Raw genomic sequence first — 26605 nt, forward strand, 5'->3', positions numbered from 1 at the left:
ATTTCCCTCCTTACTTATTACAAATAACGCAAGCTTTTTCTTTCTTTTACTTGTACTCTAAGGGCTTCTTTTCTTTTTCTTTTCTTCCATTTTCCTTTATTATGTTCTCTCTTTTTGGTTTTGTTTTCTCACCAACCAAACAGATCCCCTCTCTGAACTTCCTTTCTTTCCTTTCTATCTCTCTCAAAGACCCAAACAAATCCAAGGATTCTTGTTTCTTCAGCTCTAAAATCATGAAGATGCAATAAAGATTTTATGGGTTAAGGAATCTTGTTTCTTCAATATTCTTGGATTTGAATCTTGAATCTATATTTTAGGAATTCTTGCAATCTCTCATTGCTTAAATATTTTTCTATTAACTTTCATTAACAGTATCAAATTTCCTGCATCAAAGGGGACTTACGGGAATATTTTTCAAGCGGTTGTCATTACTTTTTTGGTTTTAGCCACAAGTGAGATCTTCTTCTCTCTTGTTATTTCTTTTCTTATTACTATTATCAATATTTTTTTCCAATAGTTAGTAATAGATATTTTGTGTTTATGATTTGTAGGCTTAGTATATGCAATTTTTTGTTTTTTTGTTTTTCATTTGCAAGTTTTAGAATATATAAAATTTTCCGAAGTACCATTGCATGGTTTTTTAATTGTAATCTAGCTTGGATTCACACCGAAAATTGTATGCTTTAAATTTTTTTTTAATGCATTTGTATTGCGTGTGTGGTTTCTACTAGTTGTAGGGTTGATTTAGAAAATTTTATATGTGGAAAAAATTTTAAAAAAAAAAAAAAAAAACAACACAAAGTGTACTTTGCCTATGTGACACAAATTCTTTGTACACACATTTGGTCCCAAGCATGGATAAAGGGACAAGTTTGTTTTAGGTAGCTGATAGCCAATATAAAGCTTTGTCAAATCTTATTATCATGAATTCTTACCAAATTTGAAAATGAGGGAGAGGCAACTTAGATGGTTTGAGCATTTGCAACGCAAGCCTAGAAGAGCACCTATGAGGAGGAGTGAGTCAGTTATTCTTTCTAGCATGAAAAGGGGTAGGGGTAGACCTAAAATAACTTGGAATGAGATAGTGAGAAAGGATTTAATAGCCTTTAATTTAATAGAGGAAAACGCTCCTAATCAGGTGAATGGGCAGAAAATGATTCATGTAGCCGGCCGCACCTAGTGGGACTTGAGGCTTGCTGTTGTTGTTGTATTAACATGCACAAGCATCATCCTTATGCAAAAAGACTTCAGCTTAGCACTTCAGTCCTGTTTGTATTTGGATGTGCTGGTGCTCAGCTTTGGTTCTGCCTTAAAAGGTTATTCAAGGGTTATGACTGAAGCATTGGTGGCCGTTAAGTTAGATGGTCTAAAGGAGGGAGGCTTAGAGCATAAATTGGATGATTAATGGAATAACTTTAATTTTCACAATGGTTTGGGATATTTCTACTTCCAAGTATCTCGTCTCGGTGAACTAAGTTGCCCATCTAACAAGTTCATAGGAAGGAGTTTTTGCACTCCTAAAGATTCCTCGATCCAATAGTTGGACTTGGGCGAGAAATTTTATGAGCTAGGGTTTCCTCAAACTAATAACTAAGCACTTAAAAACTAAATAGAAAGGGCGCATATTTTATTGTGTGATAATTGGCACCTGATTGAAGATTTTGGGCTGCATAAAAATATAAAGTTGATGTAAAGTGTAGGACAAGAAGCAAGATCTTGGAAGATCCTTGCTGGAGAATAATTAAGAAGAGTAGGGTTAAGAATGTTGGGTTTAATTAGTGGTTTATTACGTATTTAATTTTAGTTTAGTATTATGTGTATTTTGGGGGCTTGTTTGCAATATTTTTGTAAAGTATGGGTTTGTTTGTAATTCATGTAATTTTAGGGATATGTGTGTAATTTTATGTGTTTAGGCTTTCTTATAAAAGGTGTGTGAAAGCCATGTTGTACGTTAGTTATTGATGAATTTGAGTTGAAGAGAACGTTAGTTCCCCCCTCATATCTCCTCTCTCCTCCCTTCCCCTTCTTCTCTTCTAATTTCTCCATGGCTGCAGAATCTTGATGCTGCCCTTTCACCATGATGACATGCTATCAAATGAAAATACTGGACTTCAGCCTAGTTCTTCACTGAGATTCAGTATTTTAACTCCAAGACTCCACTTGAGCTAACTCCTGAATCCAGATAACTGTTTAAGTTCAGTGGGACATTGATGTTTCAGGTGTACTTCCATTGTCCAATCAAAGGGTGTCTTTTAGTTTAAAAAGCATGTCCCAAGACATGCTTTTATTTCATGGTCCCAAAAAAACTTCCACTTGATAAGATCCAAGAACAGCTTCCAGTTGTTTGCTTTATGGAGAAGGAAAAAAGCCCAGGAATCATTTGTTTTCAAGTTTAAGTTTCTTCAGAGGTATACAGCAAAGAGTTCAGTATATGTTCTGTGAAGAAGGAGAATGCTACTTGCAAATTGCAATAATGAATTTAGCTGGGTTCTTGAGATGAGCGGCGATAATTATGCTTTATGTTACCTTTATTAACTATAGAATTCTTTAATATCTGTCAGCATTTATTAGAGGCTGATCTTTAGGAGATTTACAGCTTGGTTCCACGATCCTAGGGGATTTGGGTAGCATGTTACCTGATTTTGTAGATAGTCTTTCCTACTTTACTGCTTTCCATTTTAAGAAGGATATTCTATTTTCAGTAGGTTGTAAATAGCCCTAGTAATTAGATGAGAATTATCAATTTATTTAAAGGGAATGTAATCTTTTTCATAAGTGGGTGGAATATTCAGTTTTCTTTTCCACATTTCAACATGGTATCAGAGCATCCTCTGAACCCTAATCTTCCCATATGACCAAATACGGCATGGCCACCGGGAGACGCGACTCCACCTCTTCAGTCTCAGACATCACCACCAATCAGGAATGCATGGTCTCAGGCAACAGCAGCAGTTCAGATAGCAACCTCATGCCCATTACAGGACACAAACTTAATGGGAATACCTATCTCCAATGGTCCCATTCTATGATGATGTTTATATGCGGAAAGGGAAAGGATGATTATCTCTCAGGCAAGGAGCAACTAGAATTATTGCAGAAAATGTTCAGCCAATCTTCAGCAGCCCCTACTACTGTGGTTGGTACCAGTTCTTTGGCACATGAAGGTAATTTTTTAAGTGCTCTTAATGTTAAAAAGGAGAAGCTAGGTCCATGGACTCAGGAGCATCGGACCATATGACTGGAGATAGAAAATTTTTTTCTACTTATAGTCTCTGTTATGAAAATTTAACAGTCAAAATAGCAGATGGTTCACTCTCAAAGGTGGCTGGTACAGCTTCTGTTAAATTTCAGAGAACCTAACACTCAGCTCAGTTCTATTAGTGCCAAATTTGGATTGCAATTTACTGTCTATTAGTAAACTCACTCGGAATCTCAATTGTGTTACTAAATTTTTCCCAAATATGTGTGAATTTTAGGTCTTGGATTTGGGGAAGACGACTGGCAGTGCTAAGATGTGTTCAGGGCTCTATCTTCTCTAGGTTAATGATCCTCCTCAAGGAACAACTCACAAATCCGATCGTTTAGTGTCTAGAAGTCAGTTATTTTTCTGTCTCGTTCTAATAATGTTAGTGCAATTATGTTGTGGCACTATAGGTTAGGACATCCAAATTTCTTGTGTCTCAAGAAACTCTTTCCTTCATTATCAATAATAAAAATCCAAATGATTTTCAGTGTAAGATGTGTCAATTTTCAAAACATGTTTGCAACTCTTATCCCAACCGACCCTACAAAGCATCCCAACCCTTTTCAATGATTCATAGTGATGCGTGGGGTCATCTAGGATCAAGAATATTATTGGATCTCGCTGGTGTATATCTTTTATAGATGATCACACTAGACTTACCTGGATATTCCTCATGAAAGAAAAGTCAGAACTAGATCAGATTTTCAAAAATTTTAACACCATGATCCAAACACAATTCCAAGCAAAAATACAGATTGTGAAAACTGATAATGCCAAAGAATATTTCAAACCCATTCTTGATGATTATCTCTTGAGTCAAGGTGTGATACACCAAAGTTCCCGTGTCGACACTCCTCAACAAAATGTAATCGCTGACATAAAAAACCGGCACCTACTAGATGTTACCTGCTCCCTCATGTTCTCTACACATGTACCAAAACACTTTTGGGGTGAAGTCATTCTCACTGCAGCCTACCTCATAAACAAGATGCCCTCTCGAGTTCTCAAATTCCAAAATCCCTGTCAAATCTACTTCAGTCCTTTCCCAATACTCGACTCATCTCCACTATTCCCTTCAAAGTATTCGGGTGCTCAACTTTTGTTCAAGTTCATAGTCAACACCAGGGTAAACTTGATCCTAGAGCCCTTAAGCACATTTTTCTCGGGTACTCTCCAAACCAAAAGGGTTATAAATGCTATTCACCAGCTACTAAAAGATATTATCACTCCATGGATGTCACCTTTTTTTAGCAACAACCATATTACCCCAAATCTGGAATTCAGGGGAGATTACACAGGAATTCCAACTTTGGGATATTGAAGAGTTATCTCACCCTTCTTCTGATTCTGGCCCTTCTCACCTATCACATATTTCTAACTCTATTCCAACTACTAACTCCATTTCTCCTTCATATCCCTTCTTAGAATCTCCCGTGAAACATCAGCATCAAGACACTATTCAACCAACAAAAAATTATGAGTTGATGACCTATTCATGGAGGAGAAGGAACCAAAAGGAGACGCAACAACAAGCATCCCTTGAGCAAATCTAAGAATCTGATCTAAGCCCTAGATCAACTGAAAATCCACCAGGTAACTCTAATCCGAAGACTTCCCATAATGAGTTAACTAATGATGATAGTGATTGTCCTACTGCTGTGAAAAAAGGTGTGGGATCATGCACAAAACACCCAATATACACTTTCGTGTCATATCAGGGGCTGACATCGAATTTTAGATCTTTTGTTGCCAACCTCGACAAAATCCCAAGTTCCAAATAACATACAAGAGGCTCTCGGTGCACTTGAATGGAGGTCTACTGTCTGGGAAGAAATCAGTGCAATAGAAACAAATGGAACATGGGAGATCACAGAATTACCAACTGGAAAACGTCCAGTAGGTTGCAAATGGATATTCACTGTGAAATACAACGAAGATGGAAGTGTTAACCAATTCAAAGTTCAGCTGGTAGCAAAGTCATAAGCTACACACAACAAAGTCTGCAAACTCAGAAGATCTTTATATGGGCTCAAGCAATCCCCAAGAGCTTGGTTTGAGAGATTCACAAAGGTAGTAGGAGGTATGGCTATTCTCAATGTCAATCAAATCATACATTGTATATGTGGACGACATCATTCTAACGGGAGTTTATGAAGAGGAAATGAGTAGTCTCAAAAGTCTTCTAGCTAAAGAATTCGAAATCAAGGAGCTTGGGAATCTCAAACACTTCCTAGGCATGGAAGTGGCACGGTCAAGGAAGGGAATCTTTGTCTCCCTAAAGAAATATGTTATCTTTTCAAAGAGACTGGAATGCTTAGATGCAAGCCAGCAGGTACTCCTATGCATTAAACAACCAAACTAGGAGCCAAGGAAGACAGTGCACCAGTGGATAAAGGCAGATATCAAAGACTAGTAGGAAAACTTATATATTTGTCTCACACCCAACTTGATATTGGATTCTCTGTCAGTATGATGAGTCAATTCATGAACAATCCCAGTGAAGAACATTTGGAGGCAGTTTATAGAATCCTACGATATCTGAAGCTAACACTAGGTAAAGGATTATTTCTTGAGAAGAATCAACGAAGAGATATTGAAGTATTCAGTGATGCAGATTGGGCAGGATCAATACAAAATCGAAGGTCAACTTCTGGGTACTGCACATAAGTGTTGGGAAACCTAGTTACATGGCGAAGTAAGAAGCAATCATTTGTGTCAAGAAGCAGTGCAGAAGCTGAATTCAGGGCAATGGCACAAGGCATCTGTGAAGGAATATGGCTAAGAAGGCTTCTAAAGGAATTAAAGATATTCGTCAGCCTATTTACAGCTAACAAGTCAGTTGATTTGTCAGCCATTTTTGGTTCCACAATCCTAGGGGTTTTGGGCAGCATGTTACTGGATTCTGTAGATGGTCTTTCCTATTTTACTGCTTTCCATTTTAAATAGGATATTCTATTTTCAGTAGGTTGCAAATATCCATAGTAATTAGATGAGAAATATCATCTATTTAAAGGGAATGTAATCTTTTTCGTAAGTGGAATATTCAGTTTTTTTTTCCACATTTCAACATTAATTGAATTGTGCTGCCATTTTCTATATTGTTTGGAATGCTAAGAATTTGAGAATTTTCTAGAATGTCCTGCTTGATGATAAAGCAAGTTGTTGACAGTGTTCTTTCTTATGTTGAAGGTAAACTCCTAGAATTTAAGAAGGTTAGATCCAAAAACTGTAATGGGTATGGGATCAGGTGGAGTTTTCTTTTTCTGCCTGCTGATGTAGCCTTGTAAATTCTTCCCTGTGCTAATATATTCTAGCAACGAACATAAACAATGTGTATACATAAACAACCAAACCGTTTATATCTCAAAAAACAGCATTATCACAAAAATGTGTAAACATTTCAGGAAATAATGAGCAATATAGCAAAGACTACAGACTATCTGCTTTTGAATTTAAATTTTAACCAGATTCTTTAGCAAGTGGAAGGGTGTATATTTATCACAAATATAATTTGCTAACGAGTAGAAGAAAAAATTTCCATAATATGATCTTAATTCTTCCATCAAACAAACAGTTAGTTTACCTTCAGTTACTTTAATTTCAATATTGAGGTTTCATTCTTGAGAACTTGACAGCAAATATAATTAATATAGTTTGAATTTCTTGTTTTCATGTTTTAAAATGCTTGAAATTTTTAGAGGGAAAAAACAGAATTAGTATAGAAACACAGTCAATCTGAGGAAAATGGCCTGTAACAGAGCATAGCAGCTCATAGAGCAACATAATTACTAATGTGAAGTGGGGAACCTCCGAGTAATTGTCCGTAACCATATCAGGAGGAACTGATACTGCAGCTTAGCACTCTTTGACTATGTTACCATCATATTTTAAAAAACTATGGCTCAGACTTCACAAAATTACAACTTCTAAAATTAGAAACTCATGTTAATTCCTAGAAAAACTACTTTTCCAAGAAACCAATTTTTACAACTCCACAAAACTTCAATTTGCCATATTCACAATAAGAAAAGCTTCTGGAAATACGGATAGAAGATGGAAAAATATTAGAAAATTCATATTCTTAAGCTTGGTAAAGAAAACAAATGGGAAGGGACCTTTTATTCCCTTCCTAAATCAAAAGCTTCCAAAAATGGGAGGAAAATAGATGGAAAGACACTTTCTCATTAACCTTAGTGAAAACAATTTTCTTTCTCTGCAACAATGAGGAGCACTAGGTTTCCATAACATGCATGGTCTTAAATTTCAACAAAATTGTCGAAATTTCCATCGAAATTTCCAGTTTCTGACACCCTCAAAATCGAAATGGAAGCCAATTTATGTCATACATAATTTCCATTAAAATCTCGACAAATCATCTGAAATTTATCAAAATCACCAAATTTTAGCAAAACTTGTCAAAATTTTTACTATAGAATGAAACCTCCTCAGAATTCCAATATGAGATTTAGGGTGAAGTGAAATTTCTCTTTTAAATTATTTCATTCTTTTTTATCAAAACAAAAGGTTATTACGACAACTTTTGAAACTATATGAAAAAATAAACTTACAACAACATTTTATTTAACCATTCATGTCTAAATTATCATTACTCGTATAATAAATAATATTTAAATTCATATAAACTCACAACAACATTTTGTTCAATCATTCATGTCTAAAGTATAGTAAATATATTTAAACGATATATGAATTTCATTTGTATTAACTAAATATGTTTAACACATTTTCTTACAAATATGTTTGATACACATATTATATTACAACTTTTCCACCTCATACACAACATAGATGTATTCAGCTTGTAATATATTAGTCCTAAAACTTACATTATAATGTCTATTAACTATTTCTAAAGTTCCATAAAAGAATTTCATGCTTTACTACTGATTTCCGTTGCTTTTTTCAAATCAAAATCAAAATTGACATCAAAATTTCTGTACTTTTGGAGCTTCAAAATTAGAGTCAAAATCAAAATTAAATACTTTGATAACATGCACCTGCCCCAAATATGATTGATTCTCCAAATAATGAAATATAGAGTAGGTATCTTAGAATGAGACTTCAGTAGAAAATTCCTATTCCTTAGTTTGGTATGGTGGAAAGCTAAGGAAAGAAAACAAATGGGAAGGGATCTTTTCTTCCCTTACAAAATCAAAAGCTTCTAAAAAATGGGAGGAAAATAGATGGAAAGACATTTGCTCATTAACCTTAGTGAAATACAAGCAGGTTTCTTAGAATGAGACTTGCCACACAAGGATCAGAAGTTTAACAATGATAAGGATGTCACTCTCTTACGTGCACCTCATGAAGCACTACCTTTCATTCAACAGAAACTCCCGCTCCTTGCGATCCAAGGCTTCAAACCGCGAGTCATTGCCCCATTTCTTTTTGAATGTTTGATAATCAGTGGTGTGATCAACATCCTGAAAGATGAAAAGCTGGTCAGTGAGCAATCTACAACCCCCACAGTTTCAAGACCCAAAACCTTGCAATAATGAAACATTTGGAAACACAGATGAAAATCCAATTCAAGGAAACTTTAGGAACCTCTGATGCTTCAACTAGCAACTGCTTGAAACCCTCTATTGCAGCTTTCTGAGCTGCTCGCTTTTCCTTGCGTTCTTCCTCAGCCCGTGTTTTAACATAGTGCTCAAACAAGGACCTCCTCGCTGAATAACCTGGAATAGCCTGCAACCAGACAAATGTTTAACAATAAGAAAAGCATACAACATAGGCTACCCCCTAAAGAGTTCCCAAAGGAAAAAAGTTGGAATCATAATGCCAAAGCATAGTGAACTATTGGTACAAGGGTTTAGCTTTGACCCTCCCCGTTAATACAGGGCTGCTGCACACGTGCACCATAGTAAAAAGTAGCCCATTCAATTAAACAAATCATTAAAGACAGTAGCTAGTTTGAGATGATACATATTAACCTAAAAGATGAAAGTAGTGAGCATGGATTGTTGGTTTGCACATGCACCATCATACAGACCCTAGATACATGTAGATAAGATGTAGACCTAAAAAAGACATGAAGTAACACAAATATAAGCATTAATTGCAAACTTGGTACCACAAAAAACATGATTGGAATGCAGCATATGACAGGATAGAAAACATAGATAAGAATGGGTACCATAGCAAAAGGAAGATCTAGCAAGAACAACATAATAAGGAATAGGAACACAAGATTGATCATATGGGGAAAATAAGTAAGAAAAACAAAGATACCCACAAAAGCCCACAAGGAAACCACATCAAATGATAGAAGAAAAACTAGGTTTTGTAAAGAAAATAATTTTCTTTTTCTGCACTAAAATGTATACAAAAATTTGAGAACGGAACTAAAAGATTATAGTTGAATCTGTTACCCTAAAAATGTCAAGCTCAAATTAGAAAACATCTTTGTGGAAATCAGGAATCTTAGTGGCAACTAAAGAAATCCACAAGATAAACTGCCCAGGAATGACAAGGACAATAACATAAATATCTTCAAACTTCCTTTCTAAAAGAATCCATACTAATTATTCTGCACCATATGATAGAAAATTATCATAACTCCTAATGCCAGCCTGCTCAATTGTAGGAAACATTGTGATGTAGGACAAGAAGCAAGACCATGGGAAGATACTCGTTTGAGAATAATTCAAAAGTATTGGCACAAGGATTGTTGAGTCTATTTGACTGTTAATTGTGTGTAGTTTAATTACTATAGGACTGTGTATTTGTGGGTTTATAATATTTGTGTATTTCAGGGTGCTTAATTTCATCTAATTAGTGACTATCTTATAAATAGTGTGTGAAATCCATGTATGAGAAGTTTTTTGGCCAAACTAAATTGACCTCGCTTGAGGTTTAACAAAAAGACAGCGACCTTCCCTAAGATTTCAAAAATCCTAGTGACCTCCTCCATAATTCCAAGGACCTCCCCTAAGGTTTGTCAAAAAGCCACCAACCTCCTCTTGTATTTTGCAAAAAAAAAAGTCTTTTAAGGGGAGGTTTGCATCTTTTCGGCAAATCTCAGGGAAGATCTGTGGCATTTTTGAAACCTCATGGGAAGTCAATGAGATTTTTAAAACCTTAAGGGAGGTCCCTGTCATTTTGTCAAACCTCATGGGAGTTCAGTGTCTTTTGTCCAAGTTTTTTGTTGAATTTAAATTGAAAAAGAGAATGTGTGATTCCCCCTTCTATCTCCTCTCTTCTCTCTTCCCTCTTCCCTCTTCCCTTTCTTCCTTTCTCCTCTCACGCATTCTTTCATGCCAACAGATCGTTGATGCTCTCCCACTTCATTTGGTATTTAGATCCCAAGATTAATCTCTATTCTTCCACTTCAATCCCCCATTTTCCCCCTTCTTCTCCTCTTCTTTTCTTCTTCCTTCATTCCTCCATTCTGTAACCTCTCTCCCCATCCCCACTCTGCTTCTGATCTGAAATTTCTCCTCCCTATGTCCCTAACTCCTTTTCTCCTCACTTCTCTTCTTCTTCTAATTCTCTCCCCACTATTCTTATTACAACCTATTCATTCTTTCTCTGCTCTGTTCTTTATCTAATACTGCTTTGTTATCTATTTCCATTCTCTTTATCTATTTCCTCTCTCTGTTCTGTTCTCTATATCTTAACTCTGCTTCATTCCTGATCTCTTTCTTTTTATCACTCTCCATCACCTCCAGTCCTAGGAGAAACCAAAAAAAAAAAATGAATAGTAGTTCTGAACTTTTTTTCAAAAATTCTGGTCATGTCCCTCCAAAACCTGTCCCCTTAAAATTTCATCACCATCCAACTGGCCGTGACCCCACGCGCCAGAAATAAGTTCCCCAGCTGTCCTTGGAAATCCCTAGTTTCTTGTGCTTTTATCATCACACCACCACCACCACCATTGCATATTTGCATTCATCACCCCCAGATCTATACTTGCCTAAAGTGTCATCGCCAGAAGATCACACCTACTGCAGACGCGCTGGTGATGCATGTGTGACTGAACCCAGATTCCCTGTATTTTCCAGTTTCACGAGATATTGCGTCCAGCCACAATATTTTGGGTCTTTTCAAGATATTTTGACCTGCAGTGAGATATTTTGATTGCGGACACAATATTTTGCAAGCAAGCATAATAAGTTGAAACAAAAAAGCAAGAAATTGTCACTGGCAGCAATAAAAATTAGGTTCCATTGCTGCATTTTGTGAATTTGTTTCATTCCAGCACGACACTCAAACTCAAAGGTGAATTGAAGGTTGTTCTGAAGAATATGAAAGCAAAGCTTGTGATTTGCATGAATACATTGAGGATTGTTAGCAAATAGTTGAAGAATACTTGCTGATATAAAATTAAAACGTGGTGACCAAAGTTGAATTGCAAGCAAAGGTGGACTTATTGTCCAGTAGGGTACAAAGCATTGAAAATGATTAGGAGATCATAACCAAAGCTTTGAATAGGCTAGCAACTGAAGTTGCGGTCTTAGGTAAAAGGCCCATGGATTTTCCTACCAAACAAGAAAGTGGTATAGCTGCTGGCCCACATACTTTTGAGTTGCATGAAGACCGAAATTATCATTTTAGTAATTGAATTAAACTAGAATTCTCAAATTTTAATGGTAATAATTCTCCAAATGAATATGATTATTTGGCTGTGACTCAAGGACAAGATAACAACAATGTTTTCCACTATAACAATAAAAAGATTATTTCCAAGCCTGCTCCACCAACCAATCAAGACACCAACTTTGTCATGGTTACTCAACTTGAAAACACTATAGAAAAACATGTGTTTGAAGACAACCGAAGTTTTTCAAACATTCCTCCTAGAGGTTATTTATGTCTTTTATTATTATTATTATTATTATTAAGTGTGTCAATATGTAAATTAGTGAGAGTTAGTAAGGGTATTACTGCCAATAGAATGTATTTTATTTGCATTATAGATAGAGGGAGAGACCTATCTTCAAGTTAGGTCATTCATTTTAATTAAAATATCAACATGGTATCAAAGTGAGATCCAACCTAAACCCTATCATACACAGTCGTCGCCGAAAAACACCGTCCCATTGCTGCCTTTCTCATATCCACCTCCATCCTTCATTATTTCACAAAACCAACCATATAGCAAAAAACAGAACCCTCTGAAGCCTACCTCCACAAAACCCCATTGCCAAAAATAGCCCCACGTGCCGGCCAACTTCCAGCAGTTCCGACCCCACACACCAGCATGTGAGAGAGTTTCCAGCCACCTTTTTCTGTTTTTTTTCCCTCTGCCATGTTCTGATTCCCACTCTAGACAATAGTATCAAGCTGTTGTACATGTTTTTTGTCCAAAGATCCAACCTTTTTTTACCACGCACTCATGGTAATCGGTTAGTTTTTGTTCAGTGTTTGTAAAGGCTTCTTTGTGAGATCCTTGGAGCAGCGGCAGTGTTCGCAAATTAAGATTTTCAGGCTGTGGCAGTACTAACTCAGTTGGTAAGTCATTCACATCGCCCGTGGTTGTGTCAGTGCTTCATATAATTTGTGATTTTATCGATCATTTTTTATTGTTCTTGTATGACATTGGTTTGGCTGCAAGTTTGTCATTGTTAGGACGGAGTCTATGAATCCCAAAAATATGTTTTCTTCATCTTTGCCACAAATAATGACTCAAAAGTTGGATGGAAAGAATTGTTCAATGGTCTAAAGATGTTCGGGTTTATTTAGCTGGAATAGGAAAATCTGATCACTTGCTCTAATCTGATCCATCTTATGAGATTAGAAAAGAAGTTGGATTCAAGAAGATGCCTTCATTGTTTCCCTCTTGTAGAATTCAATGGAGCCACAAATTGCATCGATGTGTATGCATTTAGATACGTGCAAGGAGATTTGGGAATATGCCAAGCTTCTATACTCTAGTAACATTACACATATGTATGATTTATCCAAATAGTACTTTCAGTTATTAACAAGGAGTGCAGATTATTTTGGAGAGATGAAGCGTATTCATAAGGGGCTTAATATTGTGCAACCTATAACCACCGACATTCGTAAGATGCAGAAGCAGAGGTAGCAAATGACAATTCTTCCAATTCTAGCAGGCTTGAGACCCAAGTTTGAGGCAGTCCAGTCCCAGATACATAGTAGTGCATAGTTTCCATAATTTGCTGATGTTTATTCTCATGTCCTTTGTACTTCTTTGTCCTTTGTACTTCTTTTAGGCCACATTCTTCTGCTCTTGCATCTGGTTCTGAGAGGACAGCCTTTGGTACACAGTGTGATTCTAGTTCTCAGCCGGACAACCGCAGAAGTTATCGAGGCGGTTCGAGTGGTCGTGGTGAAGAGATGAACGAGGTAGAGGCACAGCTGGCAAGTGCACTCATTGTGAACAAATAATCATACTATTGAGCAATGTTGGGATCTCCACAATAGAACATCATGTGTTGCCAATGCAGCCACCACCGACTCCACACCTTTGGGGCTGAGTGGGGGGCAACATGCTATATCCATGTCAAAGGAAGAGTATTCCAAGTTCTAGCAGTATCAAGAGTCACAACAAGCTTCTCTTCCCATTGCATCTCTTTCCCAAATAGGTAATCCCATAGTAAGCCTATCATCTAGTACTTCTCGTCCTAGTCCTTCAGTTATAGACTCCGCTTCCACTAGATCTGGAAAAATGGATAAAAATCTGTTAATCCCAACTCATTATCGATCTACACATTAAATGATTCGAATATGTTTAAACTTTTTTTATCCGCCTTTAAATGAGTTGGTTGGCAGATTTAGGATTTATCCGATGGATATCCACCTATCCGCTAACAACTAATGTTTAAATTCATTGATAAAATCTCATATGACATTGCTTATTAGGCATCAATACAATTAGCATATACTCTGTTAGCCAAGGCCTAATCCTACACTCCCAACTCTTGTACTACTGTATGTGCCTATGGGGTCTATCCCATGCCAACATTTAAACTCAAGCCCAAATACTCGTGATCAAAACAAAAGCCTCTAAATTCATGTTCTAAAAAGAAAAAAAAATTATAATTTTGTGATTGGCTATTAAATGTTTAACAAATACCAAATTATAATTTTCAAAATAACTTTAGTTATTACATTACAAAATAAAGTGTTCATCGAATGGTAAAAAAATTATATTATGGATGCAAATGACGGATTGCCTGCCATCCGTCACAGATTATCCGATCCAAACCGCCATAAATCCACAGCTTAAATAAATCGAGTATGGATTGTAATATCCTCACCCAATAATCCACCTAATTAGCCACGGATTATCTGACCAGATCCACTTTGCCAAGTCTAGCTGCCGCTAATTATATGACAGGTATGCCTAATTTCTTAGCCTCTCTTCAATATCCTGCAAATTTACCTAATGTTACTCTTGCTAATGGATCCACCACTACAATCAAGGGAATTGAGACTATAAATCCCACCTCTTCTATTTTTCTTCTTTTAGTTTTGTATGTTCTCAAATTTCCTTTCAATCTTATATCCGTTAGCAAGATTACTAAATCCACGAATTGTTTAGTAACATTTTCCCTGATTCTATGGTTATTCAAGATTTGAAGACGAGGAAGAAAAATGGCGAAGGGCGTGAAGCTGGTGGACTATATCACTTTGAGCCACTATATCCTTCTATCATCGGCACTACTACTGCCACACCTCTCCAAATTCATTGTAGCCTTGGTCATTCTACACTAGAAAAGCTAAAATGTCTTGTTCCTGCTTCGAGCTCTGTGTCTAGTCTTGATTGTGAGTCCTATCAGTTAGGAAAGCACCATCATGTCCCTTTCACTTCCCAATTCAATAAACAGGCTACAAGCCTTTCATGTTAGTTCAATCTAATGTTTAAGGTCCTAGTAGAGTTGTGTCCAAGTTGGGTCTCCGGTACTTTGTAACCTATGTGAATGATTATTCAAGAATGACTTGGCTATATTTAGTAAAAGATCGTTCCAAGTTGTTTCACATATTTTTTGCCTCTTATTCTGAAATAAACACTCAATTTGGTCTGGTAGTTCGAATATTTCGAGGTGATAATGCTAAATAGTATTTTAGTTCACAATTCACTATTTATATGACTCAACTTGGTATTGTCCATCAATCATCATGTGCCCACACTCCTTAACAAAATGGGGTTACTGAGAGGAAAAACAAATATATCCTTGAAATCATTTGCACCTTACTTTATCAAATGCATATACCTAAATTGTTTTGGAGTGATGTTGTACTTACTGCTTGCTATCTAATCAACAAAATGTCATCCTTTGTTATTAGTAGTAAAATGTGTCTTTATGGGCTACTCATATACTCAAAAGGGATACCGTTGTTATAGTCATGTGTTGCATCACCTCTTTGGTTTTGTCGATGTTACCTTCTTTGTGTCTACACCTTACTACACCCAGTGCCTTAGTGCTTCTGAGCACAATAAGTCTCTTCCTCTACCTAATCTTCCATGTTCTACTTCGTCATCTGTGCCCAACCAACCATTTGAGTCTCCATGTAGTTTGAGTCCTTATCATCATCTTGATAATCCTCGTTTACAGGTGCATTCACAATGACGACTCCAAGGAAGAAAGTCCCCCCTAACTTCTACCACCACGCCTTTGGTTTCCTCGTTTGATGATCATATTTCCCATGATGTTGATCCTCCCATTGCAATTCGGAAAGGTAAACGCACATGTACTCGACAAACCATTTCCAACTACATTTTTATGACTTCTTATCACCCTCCTATTATTGTTTTGTTACTGCTTTATCATAGACTACCCTTCCTAAATCTGTTTCTAAAGCCTTATCCCACTCTGAATGGAGGAAGGCTATGGTTGAAGGGATGAATGTTTTACAAGACAATGGCACTTGGGTGTTATTATCTCTTCCTCTTGACAAGTTTCTGGTTGGCAGTCGTCAGGTATACATTGTGAAAGTCAACCCTAATGATTCTATGGCTCATCTAAAGGTTCATCTTGTTACTAAAGAGTATATTCAGGAGCATGGTTTGGATTATTCTGACACCTTTTCTCTAGTTGCCAAACTTACATCAATAAGTTTGTTCATATCCTTGGCTACTACTTGTCATTGGCCTCTACATCAGTTAGATGTGAAGAATGCCTTATTGTAATGTGGCCTTGAGGAGGAGGTCTATATGAAGCAACCACCTGAGTTTGTTGCTTAGGGGAAGTCAAGCTTAGTGTGTTGGCTCAAGAAGGCACCATATAGTTTAAAACAATCACCCAGACAATGGTTTGGTTGTTACAGTGCTGTAGTACTTGAGCTGGGTGGAGCAGTGGATCATTTTGTGATTTGTCGTCATATTTATCAGATAGGATCCTTTTATGTGGATGATATTGTTATTACAAGGTGATGGTGATAAAGGTATTCAAAGTCTCAAAACGTTTTCTATAGACTAAGTTTCAAACTAAAGATTTGGGACCATTTAAATACTTCTTGTGTATAGAAGTATCTAGATCTCATATGGGAACTATTTTGTCACAGAGGAAGAATGTTCTTGATTTGTTGGATGAAACTAAATTGTTGGAATCTAAAACCGGTTAAAACATCCACGGATCCTAAAAGCAAGTTAGTGTCGGATATGGGTGATTTGCTACCTAATCCTAGACAACACTGGATCCTTGTTGGAAAGTTCAAATATCTCACATTCACTCGGCCAGATATATCTTTTGCAACAAGCATTGTGAGTCAATTTCTAGATTCTCTGAGGACAAGTCATTAGGACGAAGTAATTCACATCTTGAGATATCTCAAAGGTGCACCTAGGAGAGGTCTTTTATATCGTGATCAAGGTCACACTTACATCCATGAGTATGCAGATGCAAACTGGGTTGGGTCACCTTTCAACCAGAGATCCACAACCGGGTACTAGATCTCGGTTGTTGATAATTTGGTTCCTTGGAAGAATAAGAAACAAATTGTTAAGGCCAAATCAAGTGTTGAGTTAGAATATAGAGTTATGGCTCACACTACTTGTGAATTTGTCTAGTTGAAGAACATGTTGGAAGAATTGGATTTTTTACATTCTCAGTCAATGAAGTTGATCTGTGATAATCAAATTGCTCTTCATATTGTCTCCAACCTAATCTTTTATGAGCGGACAAAGCACATTGAAGTTGATTACCACTTTTTTTGGGAGAAACTTGTGCAAAAACTCAATATTGCCATTTATGTGAAGTCTGATATGTAGCTTGCTGATTTGTTTACCAAATCTTTAAGGGGCGCTCGTATTAAATTTATTTGCAACAAGCTAAGAGCATATGACATGTATGCTCTAGCTTGAGGGGGAGTGTTAGAGGTTATTTACGTATTTTAGTATTATTATTATTATTAAGTGTGTTAGTATGTTAATTAGTGAGAGTTAGTAAGGGTATTATTGTCATTAGAATGTATTTTGATTTGTATTATAAATAGAGGGACAGACCTATCATCAAGTTAGGTCATTCATTTTAATCGAAATCTCAACAATTTCTATTTTTGAATGTCATTCCTTATGTCTTCATTGATGCCAATTCTCAACTCAAATCTATGGTGCTGTCAATGGAACGTGGCTTCTTGTATCACTCAAGTGCCGCCTATCAAGAGTCCAAGTTTCCTTCATACTTCTGATGCTCAACATTCCAAAACTAGAGGCGGAATTCTTTTCTAATCAAGGGAGATTTGATGTGGGACAAGACGCACGACCATAGGAAGATCCTGGTTGAAGAATAATTCAAAGGAATTAGGACAAGGATTGTTGGTTTTAGTTGATTTATAATCATGTTTAATTTACATAGTACAGGATTTGGAGGCTTATTTGTAATATTTCTGTATTTTAGGGTGCGTTCATAATTTCATCTAGTTTTAGGGTACAAGTATAATTTCATGTGTTTGTGGTTTTCTTATAAACAGTGGGTAAATCCATGTAGGAGTTTTTTTGTTGAATTTGAATTGAAAAAGTGAACATGTGATTTCCCCTTGTATCTCCTCTCTTCCCTCTTCCTTCTTCTCTTCTCCTCTCCTACATTCTTTCATGGCTGCAGATCCTTGATGCTGTCCTGCATCATTTGGTATCAGATCCCAGATCGATCTCTATTCTTCCAATGTGGGACCAAGTGGAGCTCACACAGCAGCCTCCATACTCTTGCATGAGAATGCTCCCCCCCCCCCCTTCCAAGACAAAAAACAAACAAATAAATAAATAGATAAATAAATAGAAGCAAGAGGGAAAGAATAAATATGAACACTAAGCAAGATTATCCAACAAAGATCTCAGGGAGAACGGCTTGCGTGGCTTTTTATTTCTATTAGTTGTTTTTCAAAAAATAAATAAATAGTAGAATCAAGAGAGGGGGAAAAATACGTTTTTTTACTCATTTCTTGAGTTTTGTCTCTTAGAAAGGTACAAGGCTCCCATGAAATATAAACACTAAGCAAGATTTCCCAAACAAAAAACGTACAGAGAACTTCTTGTGCTACTTTTTGTCTTATAAGAACTACGAGTCTACAAAATTAAGGATTTTGGATTAATTTGGAGAATTTTCTAATTTCCAGAATTTTAGTTATTGCGTTTTTTTATATTTTAATTCTTCAACATTATTTTGATATTTTAAGACCTCTTGCACTCTTTTTTCATTCTCTTCTCTCTCTACTGTCCTACCCAAAATTCGCATCAGAACAAGTACCGATTCTCCACCATATGCACTGCAATCCCTTCATTGTAGTTGTTCAGTCAATCATTCCCATCTACCCTCCCTAAACATCTTCCCCACATACAAAGCATCCTTGATTCCAAGGATCAAGCTACAAACAAAAAGTCATGCTGCAACAGAGAGCAGATGAAGTAGCAGAGAAAAAATTGTAATTGCCACAAAGAAGTCAGTAGCATGAGTGCTAGAGGGGAGAGGGAGAGAGACAGACAGACAAACAGACAGAGAGTAGCTACTAGCAAAGAGAGTTATCAAAATAAATAAATAAATAATAATTCATCCACTTTGAACTATATCGCCAAAAAATGGAGCTTCTCGGTCAAACCTTAGCCAGATTCTTGTGCTGTCAGAACTATCTCCGTAACTCTTTGTTATCGGAACCACCATTGACACTATCAGCAACCCATCATCAATGCATCTCTTTTATCATCGCAACCCCTTCACAGTTACCTCTTCCCATTGCCACAACTACCAATCACCCCAGCATCCTTATCTCAAACCATCGTCACAGCCCCATTGTTGCAGCCCCGGGCTTCATTTTTTTTTTTTTTTTCTTTCCAGGATTACTTGAGAATGAGTTCGCGAGATAGAGACTCTTGCTAGTTAGCAGCCCATTTTATTCCCTTAACCCAACCCAATTCTTAAACAGTTGAACCATGCCCACCAGACCCATTTACCCATACCCACTAGCTCAACCAGATATTTTAACCAAGTGAGAAGAGATTTTGACTACCTCGGTAGAAGCTTCGATTTTCCCCAAGAAGTTTACCATAAACTGACTGCCGCTTCACATCAGAGATGTTTTGACTGCCACTGAGATTTTGACTGCCACTAAAAGTGGGAGAGCCTTGTGCACTGGCTACGGCCTTCTTTTCTTTTTTTTTTTTGGGGAAGAATCTGAATTTGATCACAATAATTTGAAGATTCATTGCGACACTTTCATAATACGAACGAGAGATTGATCCTGCCACCATACTTTAAAATTTCTATCCTGCCAAAATTAATTCCAGATCTGCCACAATATTTTAGAATACTGCAACAAGAAATTGACGGTTTGCAATGAAAAATTGGGTGATCTCTGAGAAATTGCAGAAAAGGCTGACCTAGAGCCAAAAGCAAGCTTGTAGGCACTTGGCAAGTTAGAAATTTTTTTATTGAAGCTTGATTAGTGTTTTATGTGACAAGGAAATTAGCTTTCCAAGTTTTCTTAATTCTGAATTGAACAAGAAAACGAAAAATATTTTTTAAAAAAATAATAAAAAAAACAAAAAAAACAAAAAGAAAATTGTTTCATACTCTGTCTGCCCCTTTTTCTTTAATTTAAACATTTTGCCTATTGCACATAGTAAAGCTTCTACACTTCATTTGCACTAAATTTGATGGTTCTTGTGGGAGCATCATAGTAATTAAAGATTTCAATCACTTATTGCAGACTTGGAATCCCTCATCATTTTCCATTGATTTCGTCTTGTTGTGCATCATGGCCAAGAACAAAAACATTGACTTCACCTCACAGGAGGCCCCACTAGTTGACCCAGGCACTGTCCATTTTCTTATGTAGTATATACACTACAGAAATTTTAACAACACACTGAACAAATTACTAGTTCAAAAATATTTTCGGTAAATGTACTATTGATGAAGCTATAGATGAGTCTATTGAGCAGTCCAAACAGTGCACTTATTCTGTAAGTTTGGCCCAAAGCATACTCCCCACTCCTGGAGTCCTGATAGCCATCACCAATAAGGGGAGTCAAGTCCCCCATCCCAAGGAAAGGTGTATTCAGGATAGAGACCCACATTTGAATTTGGAAGGTAAGCAACATTGTCGAATACCCTTATGGAGTATCAGGATAGAATTCCAAATATGGGGTGTCAGGTACCGACCTAGGTTTCATCATGGGATTGTGGGAATATAACTAAGAGAGTAAATGAGTAAATGCAGAAATGCATGCATAAAATTTTGGCAGTAACACCCCAGTGCATTCATACACTTGGATAAAGTAGATGGAAGATTATTTTGAGTGGTACCAGATAGGTGAGGAAAAAGACATCGTAAACATGAAAGTGAAAAAGTATGCAACCTGTGCAACAAACCCTCCAGCAGTTAGATGGACCTCCTATCACCCAAGAAAGTAATGCAACAAAGATCTATTAAGAAAGACTGATTTGCATTCATCTGACTCTCTAAAGGTGACCTGCTAGAAAGCCATCAACATGTCACAATTGAGAAACTTAAACAACTAAACATTGAAAATTAGATAAAGGAATCAATGTCAAAGATCAGTCATCAACATGCAACCAATCAGAGTTAGGACACAACAGAACAGCAAAAAATGTTCACTCTATCATAGTCCAACAACCCGTATCAAGAAGTTCCAGTTGTAGGAAACGCCCCTAATTCCCAAACTAAGTAATTCATAATCTTTAGACTTGACAAACCTTAAAACGTGGATCAAAAACAATCTTCGGAAGCTCTTTTTCCCATTTTGAAAATGGTGCCACACCGCGTTCCTTAAGCATCTCCTGGATAATGCATAAGGATAATTAACAAATAATGCTCCAGCATAGCAATTCTCATCATTTAAAAGCAAAATCGTATTGAGGAAGGTAATAACAGAGACAGCTAACATAGTATTCCCCAAAACCAGCAACTTTCAGAAATAAGCATAACTTTTGACATATTTAAGCAATTCAATAACTACATCAACTTGTCTCCTTATTTTCTACAAAAGAGGAAGACGAGACAAGACACAGAATTTCAACAGAGGACAAGACAAGGAGCGAAATCTCCAACTCAAATCAAAACTCTATGGAACACATTTCAGCAACAAATACATGACATTTTCTTGCATAAAATTCAATGTAGGTATGCATGTAACAAACTTTCATTCTCAGCATGTGAAACATTTTAAATTCTATAGCAACATGAAGAAGCATCAATGTGTCACACTTTATGGAGCGAGAAATAAGCTGAACACATAACAATCAAAATATCGCAATCAAAATTTTTTAAAACATGAAACATTTGCCAAAAAAAAATTCTATATCAGATGGCAACCTAACAGCCCTTATTTCACTGTAGACCCAAATTTCAGGTGTATACTAACCCTATTTTTGGTTTGTGGAATGTCTATTCCAAGAAATAGATTAGTTACAATATAATAGGTTAGCTAGAATTAGTTATACAAAAAAATAATGTTGTTACTATAAAGCAAATAACAATGTGAAACATTTTATGAATCCATAACAAGGAATGACTATTCCCAACTTTCACCATGGGAATGTCTATTCCATTCTCATTACATTTTGAATAGAATAATAAAGATCATACAAGGAAAAGCTGTGACCTACATTCCCAAAATTTTCACTATATTTAATCTAATTCCAAGGAATAGCTATTCTATGAACCAAACGAGCCATAAGAGACGACATTTAAATAGCATTTCTAAGGAACAAGCATCACATTAGTAAAAAATAAAAATTCAACATCTAGCATCTGCAATTTTCCTTTACAAATGTATAATTCCGGCTTTTCTCATGGTTATTTTTTTTCTCCAGGTATAGCAAAAGTATAGAAGAGTCGTTTGGTATCACTATTGAAAAATATGAAAATGAAAACTATAAAGGGCAGCCCGGTGCACAAAGCTCCCGAATATGCGGGGTCTGGGGTAGGGACAGACCACAATGGGTCCATAGTACGCAGCCTTAACTTGCATTTTTGCAAGGGGCTGTTTCCACGCCTCGAACCCATGACCTTTAGGTCACACGGCGACAACCTTACCGTTGCACCTAAGTTCCCCTTCAAAATGAAAACTAAAAGCTAGTAAAAAAAAAATTAAAAAGCCACAAATATTATAATAAGCAGGTAGAACAAACACTCAATTTGTCCTTATTTCATATAAAATTTTTAAAAAAAAAGATTAAACAATAATAAATTTAAATTTAAAATATTATAATAAAAATAGAAATAATTATAATATTTTTAAGGATAAAAGACGGTAACCTCACTTGAAGTTTGGTGAAAAGACAAGGACCTCCCTTGAGGTTCCAAAAAACCAAAGGACCTCCCTTAAGGTTTTCAAAAATTCCACAAACCTCCTTGAGGTTTGCCAAAAGCACATAGACCTGCCCTTCTATCTAGCAAAACGACAAGCCTCTTGGGGGGTATGACCATAAGTGTCCCAAAAATCAGATGCCAGAGAAAATCAATGGGATTTTTTAAACCTTATAACAAGTCCACATCATTTTGTCAACCCTCTGGGGGAGTGCAGTATCTTTAAACCTAATTTTAATTATTATATTTCAAAACCCACTTTTTTTCTATAAAAGCAATCTTATTGCACGTGATAATTGTAAAACAATAAGAATATAAGTTTCACTTATACCAAATTTTATAAACTTAATAGATATTTTCATTTTATTTATATTTTAAACTCACATGATCATTTTATTTTAATTTTAACCAAAAACTATTTCTGACATGAATGATTTAATCAAAAAAAGTTAATTCAAGATAATAAAGTATCGTGGCAACAAGTTGTCAAAAAAACCAAAAACCATATAATCTAGTTTTCAATTTTTTCAAGAACAGTTGAAAGCTGACAACAAAAACAGAAAAACAGCAACACAAACAAATGTGTTGTCATATGCTACTTTCGAAAATTTCCAAAAAGCATTTCACATTGAATATATCTACTTCATAATCAATCCAAAAGCTAAATTAAGAACTCATCTAGTTAACTATTAAGTTTAATACCCGTTTAATTTTAGAATAAATATTTAAAGTCACCATAAATCAAGTTAAAGGGACATGTTGCCAACAATTTTTCAGGACCTCTTAGAAGCTAAACCAACATTCACGCCAATCCCCAACCATGATTTAACACATGCATTGACACATGCATAAAGGTACAAGACTTCCTGGGGGAACTAAAGAGAGTGCCTACAATTGACTCTTCAATCCTCGCTCCACTACAAGTCTACAATACTGTTGATTAGGAAAGAAAGTATTATCTTTTTTTATAGAAAAAGAAAATACATTAAAATAAAGAAGATCCCAAGGATGAGGTATGCTCCTAAATCAGGATAAAAATAAGGGTGGGGGGAGGAAGGGGAACAGAAAAGGAAAGAAGAAAAGAGAATAAAAATAAGGTTAACAATGCCATCCTATCTCCTCCATAGTCTAGGGGAGAAAGCCCTTTGGAAAGCCCAGAGAAAATGCATAAATAGACACAATAAACATAATTCTATACTAAAGCATATATAGTCAGGGAGCACCCATTCATAATATGTGCATTCCGTTCCAACCAAATGCTCCATGAAACAGCAAAAGTAGCTGCAATCAGTTAGCATCCTTTATCCCTCCAAAGAAATAAGCAAAAAAGCCTTCAAGGACTCTGGATACACCAGAAAGCGTATTCTATTCCACAACTTTCAAGACGCTGAGCAATGCAAAAAATTAAAAATAAAAAATAAAAAGATGAAGAAGAAGATATAAAAGAAGAAGATGATGAGAGCAAGTCTAGGTACTATCAAACCACAAAACACATGTATCTTGGGATAAAGCCTCACACCCTTACTGCCAGCCAAATGCATGGCTTGATTCTAGAAAGAACCTTTAGCTCTCCTCATCTAGAAAGAGAAAAGCATGCAAGAGAATGAATTACATGATAGGAAAATATATTTATTTGCAGGACAGGCCCCAGAATCATCCAGTCTCCAAACTCTAGAATACAATCTGGATAAAGGCCAAACAGCATCCAACAAACCATCTCGTAAAGCAAAAGCAACAACCTTGCAATCTTAATATTTCTTCAAAGTGAAAATTTCAACAAATCAAACTCCCTTCTACAACCATGAATGATGAAATAGATATATAATGAAGAAAGACAACACAAGGGTAAAAAGATAAAAAATGAAAAAGAACAAGTACTCCCCCCCATGCACACATCCACCCAAAAATGAATATGACAACCATTTCCCACTTTATATTTAATATAAACAAAAAACAAAAAAAACAAAAAAAAATCAGAAAAATGAACCTCCACAAACTCTTATGGTAGCTTTACAATAAAACTAGTATCCCAACCATTTTCTTGCAAACTAATTCTGTTTTTCATCCATTCTCTTCCATCACAACAAGATAACCACAATCCCTCCTCTATATAACCCCACAATCCTCCATGTCCAATGACGGTCCCTGCAACATCCCCAAGGATAATTACCTCCAAAAGTCAAGTTCAGTCAAAAAATCTCCAACTTTGAACTGCCCTGCAGTTTTACCCATTTACACAAAAACCACAAGCTACTTACTACCCCTTCTTAGACTGCCAACCACAATCCATAACCCAACCATGACCATCCACGACTACAAATAACCCCAAAAGCAAACACCAACTTGACAACGCTCAAGCTTCTTAACAGGCAATGGTCACTAAAACAGTTTGCAAACAATTCCTTGGTCATCCTCTCCTCACTAAAAATAGCAGTTTGCAACCTCTCCTTCTTTCTCATTAGCATCCGTGCAGGGTTGTTAAGTTTTCTGGGTTGCATTTACAACATATTTTTTTCGCATTGTTTTTGTGGAACTCTTTTGACCTTAGCAATTTAAATCTTGGCAGATGTCATTCATTTAATGATGGATGCAATTGTGTTGAACTTTGATTTCAATGATATCACAGAAATATTAGTGGTGACAAAAAGATTAATTAGGAATGGTGAATCCCTGTCAGGAATGAATATGCATCGTAATAAGGATTTTCAACTCTGATTTGTTAGGTGATACCAAGCTTTCAATGGATATCACTAATTTTTCCAGGCAAAGATCTTTTTTTATAATCTTGGAAGAGGACACAAACAGGTGGGTTGCAAGGGAATTGAAGCACTTTGGACCATTAGAAGGGGAGAACCCTCGGATGAGATCACTCATAGCCTCAAGTGATGTCCTACTTTTGAGGACTCTAGTGAATACAAATGGGTGTTATCCTTTTCCTTGAGAAATATTTCCAGTCAATGGGATCACAATCTGTTAAAGAGTCCCGGATGGAGGCTTTAATGAAGATAATTAAAAACAATGAAGACAGTGATCATAGGGTTTGTGAATAAGTTTGCTGTTTCAAATTCTGGCGACACTCTCAATTAAGAATACAACTGCTTGAGGTGCACAGATGGTGACTATCAAAATAGGGGAGTGCAAGTTGCATGTGATGGAGGTGTTAGGAGTCATTGGTCTGTGTCCGAACACTAATCGCTTCCCCAGAAGCCTTAATTTTCTGACTTTGAAAAGAAAAACACTTACTCTGACCATCAAGGGAGTTTTCTAGTGGTCTTCGTATGTTGAGTGTTGGGGAAGGAAAACCTTTTGGTTGGAAACAGAACATACTCATACCACTCTCAACCGAAAAAACAAGTCCATATCCTGTTTAAATTCAAAGGAGGATGGGTCTTTATCTTATTTATGTTACTGTGGCGTCTAGAAGGGCCATTTTGCGAGGAGGAAACTCTTCAAGGGTGAGTCCCCCCCCCCCACTTTTTTTTGGCCTCAACTTCTCCTTTCAAAAGTAAAAGTTGGATCGCACGTGTTTGGTAAACAGCTTTTCCAGCTTTTAAAACATAACTTCTGCTGGCTTTCTTGGTGAGCTTTTATAATTTATAGATTTGA

The 26605-nt window shown here is 36.3% G+C and overlaps 1 protein-coding gene across 8 annotated transcripts in view; it reads right to left on the minus strand.

Moving 5' to 3' along the window:
* Positions 1 to 26605, minus strand: part of LOC131154193 (pre-mRNA-processing protein 40C) — a 119920-nt gene that overhangs the window by 42275 nt on the left and 51040 nt on the right. For all 8 annotated transcript variants that reach the window (XR_009136385.1, XR_009136386.1, XM_058106789.1 and 5 more), the window contains 3 exons: positions 21385 to 21468; positions 8813 to 8953; positions 8582 to 8688 (listed from right to left, as the gene is read on the minus strand). Coding sequence is in view for 6 of the 8 variants with exons in the window: in XM_058106789.1 (XP_057962772.1) it covers positions 8582 to 8688; positions 8813 to 8953; positions 21385 to 21468 (332 nt within the window). In the remaining 2 variants the exon portion in view is untranslated. The remainder of the gene's footprint in view (positions 1 to 8581; positions 8689 to 8812; positions 8954 to 21384; positions 21469 to 26605) is intronic.

Source organism: Malania oleifera, chromosome 4, assembly GCF_029873635.1.
Source record: "Malania oleifera isolate guangnan ecotype guangnan chromosome 4, ASM2987363v1, whole genome shotgun sequence".
Classification (NCBI taxonomy): domain Eukaryota; kingdom Viridiplantae; phylum Streptophyta; class Magnoliopsida; order Santalales; family Ximeniaceae; genus Malania; species Malania oleifera.